Source organism: Canis aureus, chromosome 31 (genome assembly GCF_053574225.1).
Source record: "Canis aureus isolate CA01 chromosome 31, VMU_Caureus_v.1.0, whole genome shotgun sequence".
Classification (NCBI taxonomy): Eukaryota; Metazoa; Chordata; class Mammalia; order Carnivora; family Canidae; genus Canis; species Canis aureus.
In genome coordinates this window covers 10,977,052-11,002,002 of record NC_135641.1, presented here as the reverse complement: position 1 = coordinate 11,002,002, position 24,951 = coordinate 10,977,052, and the positions used below count along the sequence as shown (strand labels likewise).

Sequence of the window (24,951 nt, the reverse complement as noted above, 5' to 3'; positions counted from 1 at the left end):
TGGACTCAGCCTAGAGCCCCACATCAACTCTTGTGAGGCCTGGAGAAGCCAGAGCAAAAAGCGAATGGAAGCTGAGAAAGTTCCAGAAGCATCTGGAAGCATCCATGACATGAACTGTGCTGAATTATACCTGAGTCTGAGATCTAGACCCCCTTCTATGGGGCAGAGCCAGGCAGTCCTTCGCTTGGTTTGTTCTTGTGGGAAAGCCTGTTTTGAGCTGGGGAGATGTAGCTTCTTTACTGACACCTGAGCTTAAGTGTGATGGGATTTTGGTGGGATGGCATATATGGATCCACCAAAGTCCAGTCATGCATGCATATATACCACACACACAGGAGTTACGTACATGTATGTGTGTGTATGTATACCAGTTTGTTTCTCTATATGTATGTATGCACACACATAGATAGATATAGGTACAGATGTGCAGGTACACACCCCTCCCCACTGGGGGGACCTGGGAAAGAAAGAGGGAAAAGGGAAAGAAGATAAACCTAAGAAAGAGGGTAATCATAGATAGACATCCATAGAAACTGGACGTGCTCTGATGGCTTCACTAAACATCAGTGTGCTTTGAGGGTCCCCAATTAAAGAAGAGACTGTTTATACAGTAGTGAAATTTGTACTAGGAAATGTAACAGTGACTCAAAGCAATCCTCACAGAAAGTACAGTCAACGAACATGGTAAGAAAATGCTAATCTAAATAAAAGGGTAAGTATCATTTTGCACATCCACAAATCAGCAAAGGAAAAGAGAGAGAAACAAAGCAAGGAACAGATTCTGAACTAATGACAACACACTGCTGGTTACCAGAGAGGAGCAGGTGACAGGATGGGGGAAATAGTGATGGGAAGGAAGGAGTGCACCTGTCGTGATAAGCACCTGTTGATGTATGGGAAGTGTTGAATCAGTATATTTTACATCTGAAATTAATATTACACTGTATATTAACTATACTGGAATTTAAATAATAACTTAAAAAAAGTTAAAGTACATTTCTGGCTAAATATCTTTTATAGTTGTTTCTAGAAGAAAATGTAAATGCTTCTAATTAGTAAGTGGTATAGATGTTCTCAAAGCCAGCAATCCTTTGAGATGGAAGTAACATTCAAAAAGAAATTTTTTATTCAAATGTAGAATTTACTTTCAGAATGCTCAATTAGATCCCTATATTCAAGAATTCTCTCTTTTCGTTTGGCAATTTTTACTATACTTTGGCATTTCTAGTTACATTCTAAAACAAGATGCAATGTTCAAAGAACTACAATTCATGCTTTTTCAAAAACGTATAATTCCTATGGTTTTTAGTAAAATCTCTCTCTTTGAAAATTAAACTACTACTTTAAACGCCGTGCTATTTTTTTATTTCTCAGAGATTTGTTGGAGAGAAAAATGATTTGAGGAGCTCAGCTTCTGATTATAAAATACTTACATTCACTGAGATGTTATTTCTCTTAACATTATTAGCATAAAAAATAGAAAATATTTCTCTGATGGTGTATTCTCAACAGAATTGTGGCGATTTACATAAGTAATCCTGATCATCTTGCTGATTGTGCTTGCTTATGCATTCTCCCGGAGATTGGAATAGACTACAGAGCTTCTTGAGAGCTGGGGTACCACTGGGAAGGAAAAACTAGGGGCTTCATCTTTTCAGCTACTGTTGCCATGTCTGGGAACATTTTGCTTGCCATTGAACTCTGAAACACATGTGAATTATACTCTGAAAGTCCACAGACTGTACAGAGACCTGGGCTGTGAAAGACCACATTTATGTAGAGAGTCAGGTTAGGACCATTTCTGTGTCTATCCTACCCTTGCATGAGTGATACCTCATCTCTTCTCCACATTTGTGGAGATTTTCTGTTTAAAAAAGTTTAAAAACGATTTTTATAAAATATTTGTGATTCATAAACTGTAAATCGCTTGATGTTGTGGACGCTTATTCTTTATCTCTCAGGTGGGAACGGAGCATGAGATGTAAAGTGGATGGAAAATACTTGAGATCTAAATTCTGACCTACAGCATAATCTTTTTTTTAAAAAAACTATTCTTTTTAGAGAGAGAGCATGAGAAAGAGCAGAGAGCACAAGTGGGGAGTGGGGAGAGGGGCAGAGGGAGAGGGAGAGGGAGAAGCAGACTCCCCACCAAGCAGGGAGTCTATGGGTCTCAGTTCCAGGACCTTGAGACCATGACCCCAGCCAAAGGCAGACACCCAACTGACTGACCCACTGAGGCGCCCCTGTAGCATAATCTTGATACTGTGATTTGATTTGTGCCCTCCAGAAGAGCAGAGTTGCTTAAAAGTGTAATAATGAGCAGAGACCTGAGTGCAGAGGGGGAAGCCAGGCAGGAGTCTGAGGGCAGAGCACCCAGGACAGACCACCTGGCAGGCCCCAGAAATGGCCATGAAGGCCAGAACATGGGGAAGAAGCGAGTGGGCGGAGTGGAGGGGAGGTGGCCCAGGAGGCTACTGGTAGGCCACTGCCAGGACCTGGGAGTGTACTGTGAATGAGCTGGGAGGCCAGCTGAAGAGCATTGGTGTAGAGATGATAAGGATTTGTATTTGAGGTGGGTCTGGAAAGAGGTGAGATTTCAAGAAGCCAAGAAGAGGAATGAGTATATTCTAAGGGTAGACAGTGGCAGACCTGGTGGGGCGCCCCCTGCTCACAGGGATGCCCTGGGCTGGCTGGAGCAGAAGTGCTTCCAGAACAGCGTATGGGTGTGAGTGGAGAGGCCTGTCTGAGGAGAGTCTTGACCTCCAGGCTGTGCGATTTCCACTTTACTCTGTGATCATGAGGACCCTTCAAGAGAAGATTTCTGAGCACAGGGGTAGGCCAGAGGAAATGTTCATTCAAGAATGCAGCTAATTCAACCTGTGCATTCAGAATAACGAATCCAGCAGCTGTATGTTGGCTGGATTAGGGAAAGGAGAATGTTGGAGAAAGGGATATCCGTGAGAATATGACAGCAGTTGGATAAGGTACTCCTATCTTGCCATGAATGATCATTAGTATAAGGAAATGCTGAGTAATCTGGTGCATCCATTGCTATGGAATATTCTGTAATTGGTGAAAAGTAAATCATATATTCACATATATCTTGGAAAGATGCCCATGATGTGTAATTCAGTGATAAATAGCAAATTGCAGAGTAATGCATATAAAAGCATCTAATTTATCCATCAATAAAACCCATGTTATACTGTGCATGTGTGCATGCAGGCACGAATGTACATATGTGTGTATGTATGAGCTCAGTGTCAGTCAGGACCACCTAAGCTGTGCTTGGGATCCCAGGGGTTTACCGCTACAAAGGATTTGGGCTCATTCAAATGAACACAGGTCCATGTGGGTCCTCTGAGGGAGTCTACCCCTCACTTGAGACCAAGACTGGAAGAAGCCCAGATGTCATGTTTCCATGATTGCCAGAGAGGGGAGGGGGCTTGGTAAGTTGTGCACTAATTTCCACCCAAAAGACACCTGTGACTCCTACCCACACTGCATTTGTCAAAGTGAGTCATATGGCCTCATCTGACTTAGAAGAAAATACTCAATGCATTGGTACTATGTTCCCAGAAGGAAGAAAGTTAGAAATATTTGGTAATGAGTCCTAGTGATTACCAGAAGCATGGAGAATGGGGTGGAATGGGCAAAAACGAGGTCCCCTTATTGGGGGAATGGGGAGAAGAAGGAGTGAGAGAAAAGCATGGAAGCATGTTTCTTAACATGTGGAAGAGGAATGAGCCAGCCTAGTGGAAGTAAAAGGGGAGAGGAGTAGACAAACAGATGCGGTTCACTCGAATCCTAAAGTAAGAAGACATTGTTTTTGAGTGTGGACGTGAAGAATCATCAAAGGTGAGGTGTAAACGTTTGCACCTGGGTTGTTGGGGATGAAGACATCATGGGTAGAATTGCCTTACCCTGCTGGGAAGAGTAGGGTTAAGAACATAAAAAAAGAAGCTCTTACTTTGTTTGAAAGTTATGGGGCAGATGTGCCTGGGTGGCTCTGTTGGTTGGGCGTCCAAATCTTTATTTCAGCTCAGGTCATGAGTCCAGGATTGTGAGATACAGCCCCACTTCAGGCTGTGCACTCAGCGGGGAGTCTGCTCCTCCTACCCCTCCCCCCACCCCCCACTCACGTGGGCTCTCTTTCACTGTCTCACTCTAAAATAGATAAAATCTTTAAAAAAAAAAAAAGTTATAGAGCTTGAGGTTCAAGTAGACCAGTGGGATGATGTGTATGTCTTATAAAAGACAAATGGCAGGCTAAGTTCAGAGAAACACTTCAAATGGTTTTATTGGGATGGGTGCCACTTCAGATATTGTACTAATCCAGGGTTCTGGGCAGGGTCTCAGTCATCAGATCAGTGGCTACTCTTTCTTCAGCCTCTGGACAGAGATACATATAAGGGGAATCTCAGTCATGGAAATGTCCCCATGGTAACATGGAAACCCAAATGCCTGCATTTGCCTTTTTGGAGATTTTAACCCACACATTCTTTAGAATGTGCCAAATCCATTTTGGTTTTACATATGGCCCTATTTGAAATTGCTTTGGAAAGAAGGCAAAAAATAAATAAATAAAGAGAGCCCTCTGGGAATAATAAGAAGTAAAGACTGTTCCCCCTGTGGGACTTGAAACCACACTTGACTTTCTTCTTTCCTTTCCAGCCTGCGGAGTGATCCCCAGGCTCCCTGAGCTGAGCTCCTGAAATGTTGCCACTAAAATTCAAAACTTGATTTAATACAACTTGCTTAATTGACCTTTAAAAATTTCATTTTGTTGTCTAAAAATGAACACTTAGCAGGAGTAACTGTATTTGGAAAACAGAATGTCTATTCTCCATTTGGTTACTGCAGATAAGCCTTCCACGTGCTGCCTTTTCAAAGCTCAAATTGTCGTGGAAGTGTATAGTAATTGAAGTAATGTGAGAGTTTTAAAGCTGTCCAAAATTAAGCTGTTGAAAAGTTATGATAATTTCAAAGAACTGCTACAGGTTTTTGCATTAGAAGAAAAATACGTAGTTGTAAGAGAGAGGCTCTTTTTTGTAATTGTAGGTTCTTATACCTGAAAATATTTGTTTAATACTTCGTGTCAGATATAGGATTTTGCATTAATGCTGTGCATAGAAATAAATGTCTTAATTGAAAATATTTGGTGGATATTAGAGATTCCAAAGTCAATTTAACTTTCTCAATAAGCCATGACTGTGCAATGATTGTTTATCTCATTCACATTCCTAAAAGAAACTTTTTCTCTGGTTTAGTGGCTGCCAGCCAAGGTGATCTTACCCCCTGGGAAATATTTGACAAAGTTGGTAGACATTTTCAGCAGTTGTCACAACTTTGAAAAGGGGAATGTCAATGGTGTCTACTGGGTGAAGGCCAAGAATGTTTCTACACATCCTCCACTGCACAGGACAGTGCCCATCGCAAAGAAGTATCTAGCCCCAAATGTCAGTAGTGTTGAGGTTGAGAAACCCTGCTTCTCAGTGAAATATCTGTTTTAGCTCATAGTGTGTCTGTATTTAGTATAACTTTTCTCTGATAATTTTGCTAAATATTCATTGTTGTATGTTATTATTTACCATAACTCACGCTATAAATATAAACTGAAAGTGAAATATGTAGAAATGAAGGAAAGATGAGCCTATCTTTGAAACATTAGCAATTTTGTAATGATGATTACATTTTGTAATGATTAAAACTTGGTCCTACCTACTGAAAGAACTCAATATCTGAGCCAAGATGTTGAGTGCTTTCCATGATTGTCTTGGCAGGAAGGAAGAGAGCTTGCTGTCTTTCCATGTCAGACTTGTAGACATGGTTCGTGGGCACTTGTGTCTTCTGTTAGACCTTAGCTTCATGAAATTTCTGTCAAGGGAGAGAAATACTGCAAACTCTTTACCAAGAACACATGGAAGAGTTAAACCTGTGGGATCTAATTTGGGCTTTGATAGTGACTACTTGGGAAATACTGGCCAAGTTCCCCATTTCTCTGGATCGGTGATATGCCATGCAGACCTCCGTGTCTGTACAGGTGGGGGAACCAGAATGAGTCTGGTGCCCTCCTGGGCCTCGTTCTCTTCAGATCTTCTGGGAGCAGAGCCTTTTGCCCATGTCCTCATGAACATATATCCCAACTCACTGCAGAAGAACTGGCTCAGTGTCTCCACATCCTTCCAGCCGTGCTGGGATTTGGGGTTCTTTTCGTAGCACAGATCACTCTGAATTTGGGACAAGCTCTTCTCCCCTTAGCTTCACTTCTGTTCTTGGGTGAAGAGCTGTGAGGCAGGGTACACCAGATGCCGCTCTTCTGTTTCCCTGACCTCGGCTCTTTTTCCCACTTGATTTCTCACTCTATCTTCCTGCTTCATGTTCTTCTGTCTCTACTTCTTTTGTAATGAAAACGGTCTGTTTTATTACCTACTAAACCACTTTCCATTCCATTCCAAATCTTTCTCTGAGCTTTCATGTTTTTTTTTTTATTGAGGTGACATTCACATAACATACATTAGCCATTTTAGAAGGAAGAATTGGGTGTCATTTAGTACATTTGCAGTGTTGTGCAACGAACACCTGCATCCGGTTCCAGAATGTTTGTCATCACCTGAAGGAGAACGCTGCCCCTACTGAGTAGTTACTTCCCACTTCCCCATACAGCCCCTGCCAACCTCTAATTTGCTTTCTCTCTCTGTAGATTTACTTATTCTAGATAGCTCACAGAGATGGCACCCTATGATATGGGGTCTTTTGCTCTAGCTGCATTCACTTGGCATAATGTTTTAGAGGTTCCTCTGTGTTAAAGCAGGCATCAGTACTTCATTATTCTGGCTGGCCAATAGTGCACTAGCGGGGTGGCCACAGGCTGTCTATCCATTCCTCCACTGGTGGACATTCGTGTAGTTTCCACCTTTTGCCAATGGAGAGTAGTGCTATTAGGAGCATGTGTATGCATGTATTGAAGTTACCTGTTTTCACTATGTGAGGACATATTTTGACCCATACGGCTGGGTCATATGGTAGTTGTGAGTTTCACTTTTTGAGAAACTGGCAAACTATATAATTTTGTAACAGCCAAACCATCAGCTAAGCTGTTTGATTTTTGTTCGTTACATGGCCACACTATTTCTACTTTGCCCAGCTGTACCCCCCCCCAACCCCACCCCCCACACCCTCCGGCAACACCTGTCCATCCTCCACAAGTCTCCGAGTCTCTGGAAACAGTGTGAGACGTCACTCAGGAATCCATGCGTGCTAAAGCACGGACACTGAACCCGGGGAGTTTAGAACCAGCTCTGCCTCCAGATCCAGAAAGCGCTAATGTCTGCAATGGTCTGGGTATCAAAACTGGCCATCCCCAAATTTTGAACAAGGACAGTTTTTCTCCCTCCCAATAGTTAGTCCTTCCTTGTAATCCACTGGGTTTGTTTGAACGTGCCGTCCTGTTTTATCATAGTCCAGTAAGTGGGTGCCATTTAGGTGTTTTGTGCAGCGTTTCCTGGGAAGGAGAGGGGATGCCCTGGGGAATGGGGACTCTCTGTGACTCTCCGTGTTCTTCTCCCATAGGTGTCGTTCTTCCTCTTCATCATCTTCGTGGTGTACACCATGCTGCCCTTCAACATGCGAGATGCCATCATCGCCAGCGTGCTCACCTCCGCCTCCCACACCATCGTGCTGAGCGTCTGCCTGTCCGCGACGCCGGGGGCCAAGGAGCACCTGGTCTGGCAGGTGGGTGCACCTCGCCTCCCGCCCGGGCTGCTGGAGGTGCCGTGTGCTGGCTCAGGGCGTGACTGTCGGTACCTGGCGGGTGCCGGAGTTCTGCTCGCCCGTGTGGACTGGAGCGTTTCTGCTGGGTGGCCAGCCACAGCCCGCCTCCATCCGTGGAATCAACGCTTAGCAATCAGCGTTGGGAGAAATTAGAAACGGTGGTTCCATTTTGCTGATTGCTGAATGGTAGTATGATTGTGAGGCCTACAAGCTGTTCTTACTGTGCATTAGAATTTAGCACTCTTATTTTTAGAGTGAAAATAGCTTGCACAATTAAACTCCTAATTCTCCTCCGCCTCTCTCCACCTTGGTATCCAAAACCCCTTCTTTATGGAGCAGAAAAGATTTCTCCATTTCTTAATCTCCTGTCAGGTCCATGGCATTAAAAAGGTCTTCTGAAATGCTTCGACAGAAAATTTAGCTTTACTAATAAATGACATTTCAAAGAAGCCATTGTACTTAATTAGCTAAAAGCATTTAAAAAGTGATTTGATATCCTGCTACGTACATCCATAAACATGAGGGTCAGTGACTTGGAGTTACTCCTAAGTTTCTTTTTATTACCTGGAACAGGTATGTTTGATTTCGCTCTGTTAGAATTAGATGTAAGAAATGCAGCCATGGTGTAAAACGCAGGGGGCACTGACGGAATTGATTAGGAACAACACTGCCATTGAAAAGGGGATTTTAGATGTGGGTCACATGAGCCCTGTGAGGTTGGAGAAAGTGGTTTGTCATTCAGTTGATGGAATGTTTTATTTGGGAACTTGAAGGGAACTGGAGGCTTATCCTTGGGTGTCTAGTAATCCCTCTGAATTGGAAAGCTTTCTGTGGATCCCTTTTCTCAAGACTCCTCTTCTAGAGCTCATAACAGAGGAGCGCTCAGAGTGGCCCGAAAGACCTGCATTTCTGAGACATCCTTTGTTGGCACCGAGCAAGCATAAGAGCACTGGCCCCGATTCTGCACAGTGGGCTGCAGGGTCACACGGGCTGGCTCCGATGTGGAGGAAAGTGAGTCCTTGTGGCTGAGCCCAGGAGCCTGCAGCCCCCAAGACGCAGGTGGAGACCAGTCAGTAACTAATCAAACGAAAGCAGGAAGGTGGTGTTTTCTGAAAAGAAGAAACAATCCAGCTGTGCCTGGGAAGAGGTGGGGAACATGTTCCTTTTTATAGGAGCTCTGCCCCAGCTTGGCTTCCCTCTGCTGCATTGCAGAGCTTCCCTTGAAGATATTTATGGGACATTTCTCCTTTCTCCCGTAAATTCACTTTTCCACTCTTACCATAATGGGGCCTGGGTGGTGCGTGTGTTTTTGCAGGAGGAAGGAGTATGTATAATCTGCTCCCCCCAGCTGACAGTGTGAAAATCACTGCAGGAAAGTCCTTATCACCCAGGCATCAGGGCGCTTGAGCACATTTTCAGGACTCCCAACACCATGGTTTTAGGTTCCCCTAGAGCACATCCCTTGAACGTGTCGTACCTTTGCCCCTTCATGAATACAGTGCCTGCAGGACAGGTGTAATAGAAAAAGCTATCTGGGAAATAAGGTTTAAGATACATGCCTGTAAGGATTAAATAGGGTTAAAAAAAAAGAAAAAGGGGAAAAAATAAGTGCTTTGTAAAGACTCTGGTGTATTCTAGGTCATTACATACTGTAGTGATTTTGGTCTTTTTTTTTTTTTAAAGCATTTTTATTTTCTTCCATTAGTTAAAAAAAATGGGAAAGAATGTAATCTTATTTAATTACTCAATTTTCAAAACACACAAAGAAAAACAATTCTTTTTTTTTTTTTAAGATTTTATCTACTCATTCATAAGAAACAGAGAGAGAGAGAGTGAGAGCGAGAGAGAGAAAGAGAGAGAGAGAGAGAGGCAGACACACAGGCAAAGGGAGAAGCAGGCTCCATGCAGGAGCACCATGTGGTACTTGATCCCAGGTCTCCAGGATCAGGCGCTGGGCTGAAGGCAGCGCTAAACCACTGAGCCACCCGGGCTGCCCAGAAAAACAATTCTTATCAGTGGGCAGCAAGAGATGGGAAACTTCTGTAATAGCAGAAAGAAGAAAAGCTTTTCCTTCCCAATGATTTCATAGGAGAATAACATTGAAAGGAGCAGAAGCACAGAATGGTAGGTTTCCTTTCTTCAGAAGTAAGTTCACAATGATTCCAAGAACCAGGAGATACTGATAGATTTAAAATGGAAGGTCCATTGGTAAATGTCAGGGTAATGAGGTAAAAGAGCTCTAGGTACCTTTGACCACTGTAGGCTATAGGGCATCAAACCTGTAAATAGCTCTGGTTTGTGATGTGATGTGCACTGAGTTCTGTTTACCTTATCTTACCTTATCTTATCTGATCTCAATCTCATAACCCTGAGATCATGACCTGAGCCAAAATCAAGAGTCCAAACTGACTGAGCCATCCAGGACCCCCATTGAGTTCTGAATATGAACCATGTGCATACATTAGAATGCTACAGATTGGGTGGTTATATTCCTGCAGTTTAATTGTTTAAAGCAAAATTATTTAAAATAAAGGATGTCGGTTTCATATGAAGAGGGTTGCCTGTGGGTGATGATCAATATCACTCTGCCTTCCAAGTCATACATTTTTGTTTAGCATGGATCCATATTAAGAATTTTTGTTTCATTTTATTTTTTGAACATTGGCAATCTGTCGATAGCATATAACGCTTCTCTATTAACCAAGGTGTTGATGTCATAGAAAACCCTATTCCCTTCTCTGTTGATTAACAGAGTTCATTGTTCTCAGGAAATTTATTTTCCCAGCATTTAACTCGAAGTAGAGTTCAGTCTCAGGTATGCTATATCACCTAGCTGAGGAAATTTAGTTAATAACTGAAAATCATGAATGATAATTTTTAATGCATTTAAACATAAAGTATAATCCATAACCCATTTTTTGACTTTTATTTGGAAGCAATCACAGACCTATCAGTAAGTTTCCAAACCTAGTACAGAGCTTTTTTTTTTTTTTTTTTTTCCCCCTAGGGGTTATCCATCCTTGTCCAGCATCACAGAAGTGATGGCATGTTCTCATCACGTTTGGTCATGGTCTCATGATTTATGCTGGTCATTAGTGTGATGGCATGGGCGACCAGGCTGTTGCACTTTGGATTTACTCTTTGTAATTAAGACATTTGGTGGAGAGGTACTTTGACACCAGGCAAATATCCTGTTTTATTTCCTTGTTGATGTCCACACCATCTTGCATTTCCCTGTTCTGTACAATGGATTAGAAGCTGTGACCATCATTGTTTGTTTTGACACCTAATACAGGCTCAGATGTGGCCAATGAGCACCCCTTCAAGCTAGCTGCTACACCGTTTTTGGTGTGTCCCCCTCTCTCTTGGAGAACTTGCTTGCTCTCTGCCAAAACAAGATGTTCCAGGCTCATTTCATGTCTGCCTGCCCTGGCCCTAAAATCCATCATCTCTCTAAGGAGCCCTGGTTCTTTTTAGTGAAGAATGGCGCTTAGAAACAGGGTCTGGGCTGTAGGTCTTTTCATTCCCACTGGGTTGTCATTACTCCAAGGCAAGGCGCACACACATCTACACCTACATCTACTTTTATATATCCTTATGATTTCACGCTGGTATTTCCAACCCGCCATGGGTTCCATGCCAGTTCCCCCCCGCTGCCTTTCCATTTTGACTTCAGGGCCAATAGTGAAAACAGTTTAGTTCCCATGATCCTTGATGTATTTACTTACTTGATCCATCCCAGGATATAACCAGTCTCCTATTTCAGTTCCCACCCCTACCACCACAAAGGTGCCTTCTCACTTGGCCCAAATTCCCTTCCCATTACACATGCCCTCCTTCCCTGGGCCAGGGTCTGACACTCCATCCATGTGGGGGTGTCCCCTCCCCCAGCTGGGGCTCTGTCCTCTGTGTAGACATTCTTGGGTCCCAGCCCAGCTGTATCACTGTGGGCGAAGCCAGCCTCCCTGGCTCCCTGTAGGTGCAGATGGTCCTTGCTCTGCCTGATGGCTGTGGACCGAGTTATTCAGGAGAGAAGGAAGGGGTGCCTTGGTGACTCAGTCAGTTGAGTGTCTGACCCTCAATTTCAGCTCAGGTGGTGATCTCCAGGTCATGAGATTGAGCCCTGCATTGGGCTCTAAACTCAATGGGGAGTCTGTTAGAGATTCTCTCTCCCTCTCACTCTGCTACTCACACAAGCCTTCTCTCTCTCTCTCTCTCCCCTTCTAAAAAATAATATAATATAAAAATAAATAAATAAATAAATTTAAAACGTTCCATTCAGGGGAGAAGGAAAAGAACAAAAAGGGCAGGAGGAGATGATGGTGTAGGGAAATGGAAGAGAAGGAGCACGTTTTGAACAGTTTCCTTGTGGAAGAGGAGGAGATTCTTTCCAATGCTCTCTGTGATCCCCGTTTGTCCTAGCCTCTCAACTTTTCTTGCAAGTCCTTCATCTTTATTTTCCTAACTGGGTTTCAGAGGACAGTTTCTGGAATCTGGGATGATCCTTAAATATTAGGAAACATAAAGAAGATAAGTTTCACATGGTCTGTGTAAGAAGAATGTATTATTATTTTTAAATTAATTTATATATTTTAGAGAGGTGGGGGAAGGGCAGAGGAAGAGAGAGAGAGAGAATCTCAAGCAGATGCCCTACCGAGTGTGGAGCCCAACACGGAGCTCGATCCCACGACCCTGAGCTCATGACCTGAGCCAAAATCAAGAGTCGGGTGCTTAACCAACTGAGCTATCCAGATGTCCCAAGAAGTATATTATTTATCTATCATAGATTTCATGTGAGCACCACAAGTCCTTAGCAATTCATGGTTAACTAGAAAATAAGTTCCCATGTATCAGTAGGATACTTTTGACCACAAGTGCAGCAGGGAGTCTTTTGTTTATGGCTGGATCAGGCAAAGGGGAGCCCCAGGTTAGGAAGACCGCCCGAAGCCTCCATACTCGTGCTGTGGTGCTGCCTCCCACTTGAACTCGGGGGTAAGGGTGGCAGGTGCACAGCCCTTAGGATTGGAAGGCTGGGCAGGAACCTTGCCTCCCAGATGGGGAAGCAGGTCCATTGCTCGGGAGCCATGGTCCAGCCTGCAGCCTGTACATCTTAGATGCACCTGTTGTCTGTTCTGTGTTTGCCAGGTCTCCGTCCCTGCAGGCAGGGTACTGAACCACCCTCAAGGAACTACTGAATAGTCCTGTTTAGGTATCATGATTACCTTTTCTTTCTTACTCTTTTTTACTTAATTTTCTTATATTTTAATTTCCTTCATATTCATACCACATTCTGGATTTTCATTTCATGTATCTTTTATTTTCCCATGAGACAAGGAAGAATTTTAATATAGATTTACTTACACAAGCCAGTTATATAGGAATCCATATTTATTAAAAGAGATAAGTTAAGGAGTACTTATTGATTTTCTAACAGGATTGCTCATACTTCTGATAAATGTTATAGGATTCTTATATGCAGTGGATACTTGGGTATATTTATGATACAATTTGAAAAAAACCTTAGTTTGGACCTAAAATAGAAAACATAATCTCTCATCTATGGCAAGAGTATAACCAGTAGTAATGCAGCTTTGTTATATAACCAGTTCCTCTTCAGCATAATTCAGGAACTGTATATTGGAGTCTGGAATTAAGTTGCATTTAGGATCTAATCTGAGAAGCTTAAAAGGAAAACAGCAGGTTACCAGCTGCCTGGTCTCTGGCTCTGGAAGAGACTAATTGTTGGGAATTTGAATCTCTCTTGCTACTGTGTTGTCTTTGGAGAAGTGCAGGATGTTGATATTTTCCACAAAAGGGAAGAAAGGGGACTGTACTACTGTTCATTTCATGTAACATCTAGCTATCAATCGAGTATGATCCATATTTTATTTTAGCAAGCTATCACTTACAGGTTTAACATTATAATTTGGAAGGAGTCAGGGTAAGCATGGAAGAGAGGTAACAATAGGGAGGTGTCTGATGTGACTAAATTCTGAAGCAAATCTCAAGGCACTCCACATTCCTGCAGAAGGCACTCCCTTCCTTCCTTGTCCTTCCCCCAGCCCCACAGAAGTCTCTGCCTCTCCTTTAAATGGCAGGAGCTTTGCACCATCATCTCACCAGAGAGAGTTTGGTGGAGTGAGTGAACAACAACAGCACAATTCATGCTTTCCTTCAGGACATCCCATCACTTTAAAAATGCTCTGGCACTTTCTAGAATGAAACTGCAAGAATGCGTGACAGAGAACTTTCCCGTTGATAATCATTTTACCATGATGACGGACTCAGACCTAGGTTTACTTTTCAACATTTGTGAGGCTGTTTTGTGGAGGGGTGGAAGGAACAGAGCTAAAGGGAGGCCCTATTAGACCATGAGTTGGAGATTTGATCAAAGGAGCATGAAAAAAGGATTTATTGAAAAATGAACAATGCTAGTTGGTCACCCTTCAGTGGCCTCTATCCTCTTCTGGATTCTATAGTCAGAGCTTTGTGCACTCTGTTCATTCAAAGCACTGGATTCATATCAAATGCAATACATTACAGATTGATTGCAGGTTGGCTGAGTAGTGAACTCGCTGACTGATATCTTGACAGGTGATTTTCCTCACATGTTCACCAACACCCAGGTACCCATGTTCCATTTTATGCCAAGATCCAAGGCTCTGTCCATTCCAAGTGTTTACTGTAGAGGATAATTTGTGAAAGACACTGATTTTAATCCCTTATGTATCCATCTGTTAATTGCTCTTTAAAACCCTCAGAAGACAATAAGAAAATCAGCACCCCTATGGTGAGTCACACAGGACTCCTTCCTTGTACTTGCAAGACGAATGATAAATCTGCTGAGTTGTACAAACTTGAAAGAAAAATATATCGACAGCTTGGCTTGAGCAAGAATTTCTCCATGATTCTAAGAGATCTCTTTGAAGAGTAGGGAGAAACCCAATGATTTGGTGTAGCATAGAGCAGATGTATGCATGGTCACTGAGAGATGCTGCAAGGAGAGCTAGGCCTAGAGATGTTCCTAGTTATCTGTAGTGCAGGAACAGTGATAATAGCTTCCTACTAGGGCAGCAGATGTGATTAAATCAGATAACAAATGAAAAGGACTTACCTGGCCCAGGTGCGTGGTTAGTACTTAGAAACATTAGGTAGTAGTAATAATGATGGCATGGTAATGTACCTACAATACTTTCATGATGTTTGTGGAGAGCACCAGACTGGTCAGGCTGGGAGCAGAGGGAGGAGACATACTTTCTGTCTGTTTTTACAACAATAATCACAGCATGCCTTCTGTGAGAATAATGGGCATCATTTTTTGCCTTGCCTAGGAGGTGTGAGATCTTGCTCACCAGATGCTGGGTTTATCATTTTTGGAATCCTTCTCAAGCAGCTCCAGAGTGTCTTGACGTGGCAGAGAGTGTGGGATGCTGGACAGAGCTAGCACTTTGGCCTCAGATGGACTCTGAGTTAGGATCTCTTACTCCCACTTTATAGCTGTGTGGGGTGGACATGGAGGTGGACCAACCAGATAACCCTCAAGGGAAGACTTATAGTCCAGCTTTTGGGAGTGTTGTTGGCAGCTGACTTTCAGCCCTTAGACTCTTTAAAGCTGTTTCTGCTGCATAGAGCAGCCAGCTCAAGGTTATGTCTTTTCAAGGGTGGCCTACACCCATGACTGATAGAGGTGGGTGTGTAGATTGTATTCAATCTGGACCCCTGCAGGGCAACTCCGATGGCCCATATCAACCCTGGAGTTTCTGTGGGTTTTTTCCTAAAGTTGTCAGATCTGCATCACAGCTCAATTTCTGTCTCTGCTTAGTCTAGCGTCCTTCCCTCCCCGCAGGCATTGACCTGAAGGGCATTTCCTAGTAAACACTGAACTCTGTCTCAGAATGTGCTTCCTGGAGGGCCAGTATGCAACATTGCATGAACTTGACTAATTCTTTAGTTTACTCAATTTTCTCAGCTGTAAAATGGGAGCAGTAACACTGACTTCCCTCGATAGTTGCTGGCCTTGGTGCTGATTCAGTCAACTAGTGTGTCTGAAGAACCAGTTATTAAGTGGGGCTGGTACATAACACTTAATGAATAGTGGACAAGAAGAGCAGCCGTAATGCATTTTGCTAAGTTTATATGACTTTTATAGAACCTGAGAATAAGGGAACATGAAAATATTTGGGGGGGACTATGTTAATTATCAAAGCCCCAAATGATCTATGGAGTTGTGTAGGGCAAGAGTTGGATCGTACATGTGCCAAACCCTCTGGGCACAGGCCTGGCCTGATTGGCCATCCTGCAGTGTGCCCACCCAGACTCAAGGCGGTGAGCTTCATCTTGGTGAGGTACTAGAAGCCCACCCTCCACTAGTGAGTGAAATTTGGAACTTTTGCTAATGCCTGAGGATCTGAGCTCCTGTGGGTTGATGGAATGCCTGGTTTTGGAAACCCTTGAGGGTTTGTACCTCATCCTTTACCAGGAAGAGGCATTTACAGGATCACTCCAGCAGGATATCTTGGACTTCTGTGCTGTCCTTTCTCTGAAGTGTCTTGTTCTCTGGAGAAGCCTGTTCTTGTTCCCCAGCCAACCTTGGGGGTTGCACTTTACCCCACTCAGACCAGCCACATGGTATGGGGGTGGATCTGGCCATAACATGTGTCAGTTTTGTGGTCAGAGGGACATGTACCTGTACAGCTCTGCCTCTTCGTGTCACTTGTACCACCCCCAGCTGAGATACTCTGTTGGTTTCCTAGGGCAGCTATAACAAATTACCACAAACATAGATGCTAAAAACAACAGTTCTTCCTTTCCTTTCCTTTCCTTTCCTTTCCTTTCCTTTCCTTTCCTTTCCTTTCCTTTCCTTTCCTTTCCTTTCCTTTCCTTTCCTTCTTTCCTTTCCTTCTTTCCTTCCTTCCTTCCTTCCTTCCTTCCTTCCTTCCTTCCTTCCTTCCTTCCTTCCTTCCTTCTTTTTGGTATATAATCCCAGTTTATTGGAGAAAAGCATACACATGTAGAAAGGGAACAAGAAGGAAATGCTCTCCTATTTTCGTGGTGGTTACCACTGGATGGTGGGATACAGGTGAGCCCTCTTCCTATTTATGCTTTTCTTCATTTTCCAGAATGAACATACATTATTTTTACATTTGGAAATAAACTTTTTTCAAATGCCAAAAAATGTAGATTGCTACATCAGGATCCAGAAAGCCCCAATAAATCTTTGCCCTCTTCCAGTTGGGCTATTCCTTCTCATTTTATTTTATTTTTTTCTATTTTTTTTATTGGAGTTCAAATTGCCAACATATAGCATAACACCCAGTGCTCATCCCATCAAGTGCCCCCCTCAGTGCCTGTCACCCAGTCACCTCATCCCCCCACCCACTTCCCCTTCCACTACCCCTTGTTCATTTCCCAGAGTTAGAAGTCTCTCATGTTCTGTCTCCCTCACTGATATTTCCCACTCATTATCCCTCCTTTCCCCTTTATTCCTTTTCACTATTTTTTATATTCCCCAAATGAATGAGACCATATAATGTTTGTCCTTCTCCGATAGACTTACTTCAGGCAGCATAATACTCTCCAGTTCCATCCACGTTGAAGGAAATGGTGGATATTTGTTGTTTCTAATGGCTGAGTAATATTCCATTGTATACATAGACCACAGCTTCTTTATCCATTCATCTTTCGATGGACACCGAGGCTCCTTCCACAGTTTGGCTATTGTGGACATTGCTGCTATAAACATTGGGGTGCAGGTGTCCTGCCATTTCACTGCATCTGTATCTTTGGGGTAAAGCCCCAGCAGTGCAAATGCTGGGTTATGGGGTAGTTCTGTTTTTAACTCTTTGAGGAACCTCCACACAGTTTTCCAGAGTGGCTGTACCAGTTCACATTCCCAAAGAGATGGAAAAATATTCCATGCTCATGGATTGGAAGAATTAATATTGTGAAAATGTCCATGCTACCCAGGGCAATTTAGATATTTAATGCAATCCCTATCAAAATACCATGGACTTTCTTCAGAGAGTTGGAACAAATAATCTTAAGATTTGTGTGGAATCAGAAGAGATCCTGAATAGCCAGGGGAATATTGAAAAAGAAAATCAGAGCTGAGGGCATCACAATGCCAGATTTCAGGTTGTACTACAAAGCTGTGATCATCAAGACAGTATGGTACTGGCATAGAAACAGACACATAGATCAATGGAACAGAATAAAGAACCCAGAAATGGGCCCTCAACTCTATGGTCAGCTAATATTTGACAAAGCAGGAAAGACTATCCAATGGAAAAAGGACAGTCTCTTCAATAAATGGTGCGGGAAAATTGGACAGCCACGTGCAGAAGAATGAAACTAGATCATTCTCTTACACCGGACACAAAGAAACTCAAAATGGATGAAAGATCTAAATGTGAGATAAGAGTCCTCAAAATCCTAGAGAACACAGGCAACCCCCCATTTTTGAACTTGGCCACAGCAACTTTTTGCAAGATACATCTATGAAGGCAAGGGAAACAAAAGCAAAATGAATTATTTGGACTTCATCAAGATAAAAAGCTTCTGCACAGCAAAAGAAACAGTCAACAAAACTAAAAGACAACCTACAGAATGGGAGAGGATATTTGCAAATGACATATCAGATAAAGGGCTAGTATCCAAGATCTATAAAGAACTTACTAAACTCAACAGCAAAGAAACAATCCAATCATGAAATGGGCAAAAGACATGAACAGAAATTTCACAGAGGAGGACATAGACATGGCCAACACGCACATGAGAAAATGCTCTGCATCACTTGCCATCAGGGAAATACGAATCAACAGCTCTTTCTAAACTCTGAAATTTATTCTCTCACAGAAGTCAAAACCAAGGTGTTGGCAGAGTTAGTTCCCTCCAGAGGCTCCAAGGCTCCAAGGGACAATGCTTTTATGCCTTTCTCTGGCTTCTGGTTGTTGCTTGCAGTTCTTGGCATTCTTTGGTGCAGGGCTTGAGAATTCTACTCCTGTGTCCATCTTCAGATGACCTTCTTCCCTTTTTGTCTCTGCATTTACTTCCCTTCTGTCTCTTACAGAGACACTGGTTATTTGTCTTTAGAGTCCTACTCTGAATCCAGGATGATCTCATACAACATTCTTAACATGATTACATCTGCAAACATCCTTATTTCAAAAAAAGGTCATATTGTGAGGTTACCAGTGTGGGAACTTTTGGGGCTTCTATCCAGCCCACTAGAGATGCCAACATCCACACCTGGACTGCAGTTCTACTCCTCTCCTGCCATGGATACTACAGACCTTCCATGTGGTCTCTGAGCCAGTGGCTGTGGGGTTCCCTTGCCCTTGTTTGTTCAGATAGCACCAAGCTCTGTGATGCACAACATAGTAAGATCCCTCATTGGAAGATATTTATGGCAACACATAGAGAAGTAAAGCAAAACTAGGGGAATTTAGAGTGAGGAAACATAAGGGAATTCCACCCTTGTTTAAACAAGACTGTCATCCAGAGGGCAAGCACCAAGGATTCGTGAGGAATGATTGCAGGTAGGTAGGGCAACTAAACATTGGCCATTGGCTCATTGCTCCATTTAAAAAAAATAGATGATATGGTCACATTTTTTAAAAAGTTTGAGACAAGGGCTTCAAAAGGTTTTTGGTGAAAATATTTCTTCCAACCACTTTTGAATTCTTTCACTGCTTTTAGTAACTTTTCATTTGATCTTCTTAGGTTTTCCAGACCTATAATCCATCATTTTCAAGTGAATTACCATTTTTGGAGTTTTAATTTTCTTTCTAATTATTTTGCCTAGTACTTTCAGAAAAAATTAACATTAAAGTGGTGGTAGGAGATACAGTTACCTGTTTTTTTTTTTTTTAAGATTTTATTTATTCATTCATGAGAGACAGAAAGAGAAAGGGGGGGGGCAGAGACACAGTCAGAGGGAGAAGCATGCAGGGAGCCTGATGTGGGACTCGATCTCAGGACTCCAGGACTATGCCCCGGGCTGAAGGCAGGCATCAAACCGCTGAGCCACCCAGGGATCCCCATTTACCTGTTTTTTTTTTTGTTTTGTTTTGTTTTTTTTTAATTTATTAGGATTGATGTTTGTCCTTTAAGCTTTCGGGTCAAGTGAGTTTTATAATTTGAAGGAAGTAACCATCTATTTCTACTAGAGAGGTCTTATTTTCTCTTTCCTTTTTTTTTTTTTTTCCCTTTAAGGATGGATCTATTAAAAGACAGTTTTTGTCACCCATGGGCAAGATTGTATGATTTCTCCCATTGTGGAATATTGAGCATTCTTGAATTTTTGGAATTCACTCAGTAGGTCATACTGCTTATCTAATTTGATGCTTAATTTCTTTGGTCAATAACTTGTGAAGGATTTTGCATCTATTTTGACTGTAATAAAAGCAAACAGGTAGCACTGACCTTGGTCCAGGGATGGTTCTGAGTGCTCTGCTCATGTATGAGTACCTTTTATCTCAAATGTTCCTATAGATTAAACTAGAATAGATCAGATACCATCCTCTTTCTTCCCTGTGGAGATTCTTCTGTTTAGATTTACTTTCTTTTCTAGAGTTCGTTCTGTCAAAGATATTTTCTTATTAATAGTCTCTTTCATCCTAGGTTTCAATGATTTTCATAATGTTGAGTAATCTCTGCTCATGGTTTCAATTACCTCTGTATCTGTGTTTGCTTCTACTTCTCCCTGGTTACTTTCTTATTCTTGAGACTTTCCCTTTTTCTATTAATTCCTGATTCATATCTCTAATGTTTTATATTGTTTTTATTTCTCCAAGAGTAAGTTGTGGATATGTTTATTATTTTTATTAATTGGGAGAGCTTTTTAGTTCAGTTTTTTTTATTTGTTAATTTCTTCCAGTAGTTTTTCTTGGGTTTGTTTTGTTTTGTTTTTATTTTTTTCATTCCTAAATTCTTGTGTTGGATGCTTGAGCCATTTATTTTTTTCTCTCTTATTTTTTTATATATGAGTACTGACCAGCTATAAATTTTCCTCTAAAACCTGCTTTAGCTTTATGCCTTATATGTGCATATTATCATTATTTTCTAGATATTTTGCTGATTCAGTTTGAGTTTATTTTTTGACATAGAGAAACTTTAGTGTACCCCCTCCCCTACACCACAACCCCTGGGGACAGAGGATATTTCTTTTCTGTTTCTAATAGTAAATTTTAGGGTTTTATTTTGATTTTCATTTTGTTTTGCATTGAGATTAGAAAATTGTCTGTGTTTCTATTCTCTGGAATGTGTATTGAAGTCATTGTTTGGTAGTCTAAGGCCAGCCTGAAGTTTTCTTTTCCTTTACAACAGAGTTGATCTTTCTGCCTGAATGTCCACCAGACCCCTTTATTTTTGAAGTCTAGCAAGTTTACTGTGATTTGAAGTTTTATTGATACTTTTGGCTTAGCTTTCCATTTTTCAGAATTATTTTAAGATGAACACTGTTACTATGAATGCTGTTGTTCTTGGGGCACCTGGCCAGCTCAGTCAGTAGAGCATGAATCTCTCAAGTTTTGGGTTATAGATTGAAGCTCCATGTTGGGTGCAGAGATTACTTACAAATAAAATCTAAAAAAAAAAAAAAAAAAAAATAGAATGCTGGGACTCCTGGGTGGCTCAGTGGTTGAGCATCCACCTTTGGTTCAGGTCATGATCCCAGGGTTCTGGGATCAAGTCCAGCATCGGGCTCCCCACAGGTAATCTGCTTCTCCCTCTGCCTATGTCTCTGCCTCTCTCTGTTTGTCTCTCATGAATAAATAAGTAAAATCTTAAAAAAAAATGAATGCTGATTGTTCTCTTAGCACTACAATGTACTGAGCACATGTGGAGGTGAACCACTGCATTAAGTGACACTTGAGTGAATGTACTTAACGTAGCTGGTGGAGATGCCAATTGACAGAACCCCCACACCTTGACACAGGAGTGCTTCCCACCATGTGCCCAGCAAGGTCATTGCTTTTGGAGGCTAGCCTCTTGAACATACTGAATACAGGCGGCTCCTACCAACATTCCTACAATTGTAAAGCAGGGAATTGGCCTTCATATGTCTGGCGGGGTCCCTCACCCTGAATAGGTACTTCTCCACTTCCTTGTGACATCTGCAGCCTTCTCTCTGAGGGCTTTCTTAAGATATCTTTGCTCACCTTCCTACTACTGAGCCCTACTTCCTTTACATAATCCTCGCATCCACTTGGAATTTGGAGGTTCTATTGATCTAATTTTCTTGAAAATATAAATCACATGTGCATTTCCCATGCTCTTTGGTGTTCTAAATAATTTCTAGGAAAAGAGGAAATGTTATCTTTGTGGGACAAAATGGAAATACTACATTTTCATCCTTTTCTTTGGTTTCTTAAAATTTCACCTTCTTTGCTGTGTCTGAGCCTCAAATTCTAGATCAAGATGATAACCAAAGATGGGAAGGGGAAGAAGAAAAGATAAAGACACTAACCAGAGTTTTATTATCATATAGAATGTTTTTCTAAGATTCCTAGCCAGGAGTTGTATTAGTCAGGTCAGGCCACTATAACAAAACACTACAGCGTGAGTAGTTTAAACAACAGATACTTATTTTCTCACAGTTTTGGATGTTGGAAGTCTGATATCAGGAAGCCAATATGTTTGAGTTCTGGCAAGAGCTCTCTTCCTGGCTTGCAGATAGCTACCTTTTTGCTGTGTGGGAGGGAGGGAGCAGGAGAGAGAAAGGGAAAATGAGAAGGAGCAGGAGAGGGGATGAGAACCAGTGCCCATGCTCTTTTGTCTCTTTTTTTTTTTTTTTTTTTTTTTTTTTGAGGATTTTTAAAATTTATTCATGAGAGATACACATAGAGAGATGCTCAGACATAGGCAGAGGGAGAAGCAGGCTCTCTGCTGGGAGCCTGATGCAGGACTTCATCCCAGGACCCCAGGATCACAATCTGAGCCGAAAGCAGGCACTCAACCACTGAGCCACTGAGGCTTCCCCATCTTGTATCTCTTCTTATAAGGACGCTAAAATCTAAGCAGATCAGGGCTCAACCCATAACTTCATTTCACCTAAATTACTTCCTTACTCCAATACAGTCACATTGGGGGTTAGATCTTCAGTGTATGGATTTAGGGCAGCTACAGTTCAGTCTAGCAGCTGCCATGCCTGGGTTTACTAAGTTTTGCAGATCTGAGTCTTAGCATGGTATGAAAGACTCATGCTGCAAGTCTTATGCTCTAACCCCTGAGTGCACCTGTTCTCCATTTCTCTTTAAATTGCTCTGCCAGGAGACCTAGAAGCAGAGCAGCAGCAGAGTCCAGGTGGTAGAGCGGTCACTGTCCTCAGCCGCAGTGTAACCAGCAGGCGTCACTGGTCTGGAGGTGGGGCTGCGATGGTGGGAGGCCCACCCCATTCCCCGTGTGTCCCCCTGGCATCCTGACCTTTGCTCTTGTTGTTTTCCATGGGAATGATCCCATCACATTTCAGTATGCTTATTTATACACCCTCCTGCTGCACATTCCCTGGGTTTTGAGATGAACTTCTGATGTCTGTGGCAGGAACTAAAGCTTTTTAATATTTTTATTTGTCCTAGCAGCGAGGGTACATGGTGTTAACTGGGTGCATGCATGAATAAGCCCGTGAGGGACTGAATGAATGGGGATGCAAACTCATACCCAAACCTGGAGACGTTTTGGCTTTGCCACCACCAAATGAGGAGAATGGCAGGCGCTTCCTTCTTATTGCACCATCTGCAGTCACAATGCTGAATGTAAAGTCACTGCAGTATTGGTGTCCTTTAGAGAGAATCAGAAGAAGTGACCACAGTCCCGATACCCTCAAACCTTTGTATTCTCTCCTTCTCAAGATCAGTCAGGTCTTCACAGGGAGCTTGTAATTCCTCCTTCGGCTCTTAGATTTATAGTATTCTAGAGGAATTGGAGGAAAGACACAAAAATGAGGAACTAGGAAACAGGATAGAGAAAGAGAAGTTCAAAGATATGGAATTACTTGTGATTGGTAGGAAAATGAGATAAAATTGAACTGGCTCTAGTGATATGAATATGACTGCTCACAGCAGCCCCTGTGAGCTTTGTCTCTGCATCTAGACATTGCCTCATTTTAGCTATTTACACAGAGGAAGTCACCAATTGGATTTCCTGTTCTTGCAGAAAAGAAGACCTTTCCAAAAGTCCTAAAGACGCAGAGATGCACTGCCTTACACATAGCTCAGGTTGTTTTGTCCGTGAGGTACTTAGTACTTCAAGCTATGAGTTATACTTTGGTCTAAACCCCTGTTGTAAGATTATTAACAGGCTGAAGACTGCCATTCTTGATTAAGTGCAGAACCGGTCCTCTGCAGCAGAGCGAGGCTCTCCTTTGGAAGGCCTCCCTGGCTTTCCCTGCTGAAGATAACCCAGACTCAGGCAGTTCTACTCATCAGGACGTGCAAGCCCCAGACACGGTGGTTCCCACGGAGAAACACATTTCTACCCTCAGCTTCATCACTAATGGGCACATTTGGCCATTGTGGAATTAGGGATGATGGTGGTTCAGACAGAGGTGGACAAATCCCAGCAGAAGCCTCCTCTGTGTGGGTGGGTGCACCACCCATTCCTGCCATTCCCCGGCAAGCCCTGGAGAGTTGGTTTAGTAATAACTGGTGTGGTTGATTATCATTTCAATGACCTCCCTTAAAGAACCTTCTCAGATGACTCTAAGGACCAGGACCTCATGATTGTAATACTGCAATGTCTCATTGCTGACCATTCCCCAGCATTTTTAATTCTTTATGTCACGTGACCGTGTATCAGACCTATTCTGGATTCTTCCCTCAACTGGACTTTGCCTTTATGGACTCATCTAACAATTGTGGATGCTTTTGAGGAGTTTGGGTCAGTTTTTTCTTATAAATAAGGTTTCACACTGATCTAAAGTTTTTAGAGTAAAAACTGTCATTTCTGAACAAAATTGAAAAGTAAACATATAGACTACATAGGTCCTTCATTTCTTTCCCTTAACTCTGACTCGTGTGGAATCTAAAGAATTTTGTGGGTTTCGATGAAAAGGCCAGGTTTTTATCTTGCGGTTAGAGTAAATTCCTACCGAAAACTTTACAGACAGACTATTTTGAGCTTATCTTTTAGGCCAATTAATATTCTCATTTCTTACTTAGCGTGTTTTAAAATCTATTATTT

The 24,951-nt window shown here is 42.3% G+C and overlaps 1 protein-coding gene across 1 annotated transcript in view; it reads left to right on the top strand.

Annotated features, from left to right (window-relative positions):
• ADCY2 (adenylate cyclase 2) overlaps positions 1–24,951 on the top strand; it is a 387,190-nt gene that overhangs the window by 102,038 nt on the left and 260,201 nt on the right. Inside the window, exon 3 of the mRNA XM_077879619.1 lies at positions 7,573–7,734. Coding sequence (XP_077735745.1) covers positions 7,573–7,734 — 162 coding nt within the window. The remainder of the gene's footprint in view (positions 1–7,572; positions 7,735–24,951) is intronic.